The sequence below is a fragment of the Cydia amplana genome, chromosome 8 (genome assembly GCF_948474715.1).
Source record: "Cydia amplana chromosome 8, ilCydAmpl1.1, whole genome shotgun sequence".
Classification (NCBI taxonomy): Eukaryota; Metazoa; Arthropoda; class Insecta; order Lepidoptera; family Tortricidae; genus Cydia; species Cydia amplana.
The window spans coordinates 10,135,075-10,142,579 of NC_086076.1; the positions used below are offsets into that span (position 1 = coordinate 10,135,075).

Genomic DNA, 7,505 nt, shown 5'->3' on the forward strand with positions numbered 1-7,505 from the left:
CTCTAATTATATCTATTTAAATGCATTTTGTGCACAATTGGAAGGAAAATTATTTCACTTATCACCTAAATAAATTGGTAAATAAACATTCTTTTTATTTCAATATAGGTACATTCCTATACGTGATATAGCAATCTATCTAGTAATATAAGTACCCACATTTATTTATTTTTACCACATGGTATCTAGTGGTTTTGATATACTTAACTAACATTAACATAGCTCTAACATCAATTTTCTAAGAAAACTGTAAATCTATAAAATAGAATTCTGACAAATATGAGAAATATTCGATGAGTAATAATTTCTTGTTAATTCAAATTGACACGTATTACAATTAAAGTATTTGTGATGAAACACAGGCGGATTAGAACCTAACTGAAAATATATCCACTTGCGCAACTTTTCGTGCGTATTATGAAAATTTTACAAAATAACCAATAAATAAGGTAAATTTACGATTGTAAATAATATTAATACCTGCACCTAACATATATTACAGTCGATGAATGAAATAAATCAAACTATTGGTTTCTACGATTAGGTATAGGTACTATGTAATTAGAAATGCATTTGATTACTTAAATAGATTTATCAAAACATCGTTAATTGTTGCTTTTCGTACAAGTGGGTTGAGCATTTTGAATTTAATAGGCAAAGTAAATTTATTGCTATAACAAAGTCAGAATCCATCTTCCACGTACCAAAAAAAACATATATTAACTTGGTATATCTAGTCATCACGGGTTAACATAACTAAAACAATTTGACTAAGCAACATACATTTAAACATTCAAGCTAAGCTCATTTCAGTTTATATTGTCGTATATGAATTATTTATGTGATAATTATTGTCACAATAATCATTCGTACGTCTTGCATTTCGATAGTGTACAATATTTACATACCTAGCATGTATTACAGTGATAAATGATAATACTTTCAAATTCAATAGATTAATAAGGATCAACAAGAACCCAAGAGATATAGGTAGGTAATACATACATATTACATATAACTATCAGTTATGCGACGCAAAGAATCAGTATCACTTACTCATCAAAAAAATTAATTTCAGTATCAGTAGGTACCTAATACCTACTCATCAAAAAATTTGGTAGCAAACACTAGAACAGAAATGGTTTTAAACAGAAACTATAGATTCATTAATAAGACTAAATATTTTACCTCTTAATTTCATCAATTTCATTTTAGTCTAAATTGGCGTTTGCGTCCGCACGTCCTGATTTGATCGGACAATTTAATCAGATTGGCGAAAAATTGTTTTCGTCTTGACAGGCCTTCAGATTCGTGCTATCGTGGTTTCACTGTATATAGTAGATTAGGTAGCCTAAGACTGAATCAAGTAAAGATTGGGTAGAAATGACTTATCATGTGTAATATTAAAAGTAAAGTGGTGCCCATGTTTCCTTTTTAGGCTCGGTCACTATTATATACACACAAGAATCAGATTGATTGATTTCACCTACAACTAGGAGAGCGCATCCGATAAAACCAATTAATGCCGCCTGCATAATTAACGCCATACCACAAAGGCCTTTTTTTAGATTTCAATATTTAATCTTATTCAAATACAAATTTACTCTTATTTAGATCAACAGGTATTTATACTATAATTGTAAAAAAATACTATCCAAGAGTTGCCAGTAAGTACTTAGTTACTTATGTTTAGATAAGTACATTCAGTCATTGTCACAAGCTAAATTAGCCGTAATACTAATTTTTTTGTCAACTTTATTGTGAGCGTTGTCACAGTCGTCATGTAACACGACGGTGGTAGCGCTCCAACTGGAAGGACTATGTGAATGTGTGAGATTTGTACGATTACTATCCGCTAAGTGCTCCAGTTCGTGGCTTTCTAAATTCGGAATCCCCGAACATATCGAACTTACTCGAGAAACTGTTTTTCTATCTTCAGATGGAAATTCCTTGGACGAATTACGACCAACTATACAGAATAAAGAACACAGAAAGAACGTTGCATATAACCAACTAACAGACATAATCAAAGCTAAGAAACATCCAATTTGAGAGTAAGGTAGCAAATTCGATCTCAGCAAAAATATTCCCGCGAATCCCGTAGTGAGTGCAGCGGCTGCAGTTGGTCCAGCTGATGTTGATAATGCAGTTTTAACCCTTGAAGTTTTGATGCCGTTAGCGTTAGTGTAACTGAGGGCATAGTGAAGACTGAAGTCTACAGCAAGTCCTGCCGAGGTCGATATCGCAACGCTCTCCAAAATATTTAATTTCCACCCGCTGAGTACTAGAATAGCTATCGTAACCGTAGAAGAAAATACAATAGCAGCTAGCGCACACGCGCTTACAACGAAACTCAAAGTTGCTGGAATCAGGACCACAAAACCTAAACCGGCTGATATCAATAGTGCCATCACTGTGCCGCTGGCCAAAGTTCGTTGGAGATCAAAAAATTGTAAATCGGATATAAACCAACCACCCTTCATACCCCGAGGTGCCGATTTCAATTCATTTTGAGTCCAGTTCTCAACATGCGAAAAGAATTTGTTCATTGCTAAATACGACATAGAATATGGGACCACACTTTCAAAATCAACGACAATAGACGCTATTTTCGGGGGTCTGGCACTTCGGAGAAATTTTGGTCCAGCCACACCAGGCATGAACAATTCACGAGGGGTCTGGTATAATGACTCCGTGGCTAGTATGATACAACGTTCAAATACTTTCTTCTTGTAGGGGAAACGGGAAATTTCACAACAAGGCCTCCTATCATTTTTTTCTATACTATCATAACATGGTCTATTCATAAAAATGTTCTTAAAGTTCTCAATAAAACAGTTTGGAAGAAGGAAGCCCGGCGTATGTTGATAAAACGGTTGGGCTTTGATTCTTGTACAAAACTCTAGTAACCAAATTTGCGACTTTGGCTCTGATATCGAAAAAGTATCATCAAAAATTAAATTGCCTCTTGAATTGGGATCCATGTGGTTGCCATTGTCAATAGCTTTTACGCCCCATATCCATCTGAGAGGCATATTACTGCCAGTTCCTATATCCTTACCAAGTCTTTCAAAAAGGAACTTGTCACTGTACCTCATATCATACTGTTCAAACGGATGCGATGTTTGAAATAGTTGGAACTGTCTAGAGTCAGGAAGTTGAAGACCTGGAGTGTAAAACACTACAACAATGCTGTAAATCCCTAAACCACCTAACCCCAATACAAAAACTATGTGGAACTTTGTTACACATGTGATAATAAATCTATTCAACACTATTCTAGCGTCATCCCAAATCTCATTAACGGAGTTTTTCAGCACCTCTAAAAATTTTATATTATTTTGGCACAGCTTAACATCCAATATAAATACTGATACGGGTAACCAGGTTATCATTAGTAAAAAGTTGACTAAAACAGCTGTTCCAGCAAATATGCTGAAGCAGTTAATAGCAGGTATGTAACTTACGTAAGATGCGTAAAATGCTACAGCAGTCGTCAAGGTTGTTATGAACATTGTCACAACAGAATGTTTAAGAGTTTCCTCAAGTATTTGCACAAGTATAGTCTCACCTGCACTTGAGACATTCTTTATATCCCCCATATCCCCTAAGCCACTATCCCGACTAGCCACATTATCCCTGATAAGTTGTTTACTGACCATTTTCCACACCTTAACATAAAGAAATGCATCATCAGCTCCAATCCCTATCACAACAACTATTACTAATAAATTCATAAATGGGAAAAACTCTAAATTGAACACATATACATACAAGAAGTATGATACTCCAAGAGAATATGTAATAGCTGTAAATAACATAAGTGTCAACATTACAGACTTTGTGTAAATCCAAACACATAAAAACACAAATACAGCTCCTAAGCCAACTAACCAAGTGTCTTCAATAACCCATATGTCAAATAGTGCATTCTTGAGCCCAAAATCCATTGCAGGTATAAAAAGATTATCATAAGACATATTTGAACTTTGTAATTTTTTATAGTATGGTAATACTGTGCTACTACTTGGCAGTGGTAAGAAGACCATTACATTTTTAACATGGCTTTGAGAAAGGTCAGGCGGAGCAAATGCATTAGAATCTATTAAGTAGAACAACATGTTGTATATTGCATCATACTGGGAACAATATTTTGGTACCTTACATCTGTTGAACTCGCATGAAGCCATCAATGAAAAATTATGAAAATAGACTGCACATTTTTCTAAAATCACAGAAGTTTTGTCAACATCTTCTCGAGTTAAATTCTCACATGATTGTTTGCCAGAGATTAAAGCTATATAGTTCGGAACACTCCATACCGGACAGCAGAGGTCTTCAGCGTTGAAAGGCCTTTGACACAAATTGAAATATTCCACAGCACCTAGTTCCACAAGATCCAATTGCCAGTAACACATTTTTTGAATATTTGCAAATGTGAGTAAGGATGAATTGTCAGTGCTTTCTATAACAAAATGTGCATAATTTGATAACGGTGCTCCACAAGTTCCAAAAGCATAATTTCGGTAGATTGGTGTATCAGGCTCACGCTGCATCTTCTTGAGTGAAACCCATTGTTTTCGTACATGATCCGTCAAGAAAATATCATTTTCCCCTTCAAAAGTTACATTTCCATATCCCCAGTGCACATGATCAGAAGATGAAGATAAATTAGATTCAGGTGAATTATACCTAATTTTTGTAGTGCTTGTGCTGTTCGATAGTTCTTTTCTTGTCCGGAGTTTCTTCTTAGAGGGATCTCTCTTTGTTTTTTGTTTACTTTGGGTTGTTCTGTTATAGTAGGTAAAATTTATGCGAATTTGATCTTCAATTTCTTGGGGGTCGACGGCAAGCCGCCTGGACGGCCGTGTCTCGTCGTTTAGGTTTTCCCACGCAATGAAACGGTGGGCTAACGTTGTTCCGCGAGTCTCGAACCCTGTGAGAGGGTCGGAGAATGATGGGAGTTTGTGGCATACTAACGGGATTACCGTAAGGATAGTAGAAATCACACTACTTAAAAATAGAAACAGGTAGGAGTGGCGAACAATAGACCGGGCGTAAGCGGACCACATCGTGATGACTTTTCAGGCTTCATAGTTTTTTTCCTACTCCATTTCCTAACGTTAGTGCAACTCATGACCAATAAACTAAGGCCGACGGACACAGTTTACACAATAATTATCGTCACATCTTGATCCTGGAAATCCAAATAAATATTTTAACAGAGGTTGAATGAAATGCCTCAACAATACAATCACATCACAGGAATCACAATCAATCACCAACCACCAACACAAACTACAAATCCAACACAAACATAAATTCGCGGAATATCCGGCACACAAGCAAAGATGTAGTAAGTACAGTATACCATAGAGTATAACACAAATTTTTTTTTTTTTTTTAATTTATTGAAGCTTTGGCAACACGGCCATCAGCTTAAACATGAAAATAATTACATTTTGAATACATTACAAACTGATATAATAATAGAACCTTAACTACTTAAAAACTACACACACACCTTAAAAAAAAACTATCAATCCACAAAACAAAACAAAATAAAAAAGTCGGACACCTACAAAAGGCCGAAAGTGTTTTTTGCAAAATCAAATATAACTTTATATAATACAAAGTGCCTTAAAAGTTCCTGTACGGATGTTGGCATTATTGTGTTTTTTAATACGTCAGTACAAGTGCATATAAATAATAATCTCTGTACATTAAAATAGGGGCAATTAAAAAATAAATGGTCTAGATTACAATCTTTAGCGGGACAGAAGTTACAAACAGAAGTAGTCGACAATTTTAACCTAAAAAGATGAGCTGGGAAATGGCAATGGCCAAGACGCAGCCTGCACAAACTTTTAATAAACTCTCTGCCTGAGTAAACGTTACCTTTTTCGAACCAGGCAGAAGTTGACGGGTCAGGCTGAATCTCAGCCAGCCATTTCCCTTTAATATTTCTGGAACTGATTAAAGAAACATTCCACCGCTTTAGCATGATATCTTTAATAGATTTGAATAAATCCGTACGAGGAACTTTAAAACTACAAATTTCAGAATTCACTGAATTTTTAGCAAGAGAGTCAACAATTTCATTGCCCAGTACACCTGAATGACCAGGAACCCAACAAAACTCTACATTGAATTTGCAATTTAATAGATCATCAAATAGCTTTCGCAACTCATAAATTAAATAATTAGCATTTGCTACAATTTGTTTTGATGAAAGAGCTTGAAGAGCACTCATAGAATCGGATAAAATCAAAAAGTTATGAGACGCAAAATCATTATACTTAATGTACATCAAAGCATAAATCATAGCTAGAATTTCGGCTGAATAAATTGAAAAAGAGGTATTACAGGAAAATACTTTGCCTGAATTAATAGAAGAATCATAGAAAGCAAAGCTAGTGCGAGTATTGGTTTTAGACCCATCAGTATAGATCTTAATATAATCTGACTTATCATTTAAAAATTCATAACATTCATATTTAGTCTTAAAATTAATTATAGTAACCGGAATATCTCTCATTAGGCAATGGTAGCTGTAAGTAAAACAGGGCAGGAGGTGGTACCAAAATACAGTATCTTGAAACTCAAAATTTAAATATGTAATAGATTCGCTTAAGGTGTTACTAAAAGGCATTGATATTAAATTATAATTGGGAACAGTAAAATCCTCTAAATACCGACTCACAAGAACATTATCGGAACTGACTAAGGAAAGGCAAAATTTGTCAATAAGGTAAGTTCTCCTTATAAATAGTGGCGGAACACCGGATTCAACTTCTAAAGAATTTATAGGGGAAGACATCATAGCACCAGTGATAATACGTAAGGCTCTATTCTGAATGACATCCAATTTTTTAAGCATATGACTAGATGCGTTAGCATAGAAGATGCACCCATAATCAAATTGACTACGAACCATAGAAATGTACAACGTTTTTAATATCTTAGGATCAGAACCCCAAGTGACGCCGACTAATGACTTCAAAACATTTAAGCGAAGCTCAGCTTTTTTACAAATATACTCAATGTGCTGAGTCCAAGATAATTCAGAGTCTAATATTATACCTAAGTATCGTTCAGAAGTACTAAATGGTAACAGAGTGTTGTTAAAATAAACTTTAGGGCGAAATATACAAGCATGACTAAAAATCATAACTGAACTTTTTGCTACGTTAACTTCCAGTTTAAGTAGATTATGTAGTAAATTATATATAGTTAATAAGCACTGATTCATTATAATCTCACCGGCTGAAATATCATCACAATCTAAGTATATAACTAAATCATCAGCGTAAAAGGAATACTTGACGTAAGTAGGAATACGTTTCATAAAGTCAACGAGGCTCAAAATAAACACTAAGGGAGAAATAACAGATCCTTGCGGAGTTCCCTTAAAAGTAGATTTGGGGCCATATAAATTATTTTTTATTTTAAGTGAGACACTGCGGTCATTTAAAAAATTGAAAATCCAATATAGAACTGAACCA

The 7,505-nt window shown here is 34.7% G+C and overlaps 1 protein-coding gene across 1 annotated transcript; it reads right to left on the reverse strand.

Annotated features, from left to right (window-relative positions):
• Positions 1-1,542: 1,542 nt before the first annotated feature.
• LOC134650050 (protein dispatched) lies at positions 1,543-5,333 on the reverse strand. The gene has a single exon (XM_063504874.1). It carries the CDS (start codon positions 5,070-5,072, stop codon positions 1,704-1,706), a length of 3,369 nt encoding a protein of 1,122 aa, XP_063360944.1. The 5' UTR covers positions 5,073-5,333; the 3' UTR covers positions 1,543-1,703.
• Positions 5,334-7,505: the final 2,172 nt, after the last annotated feature.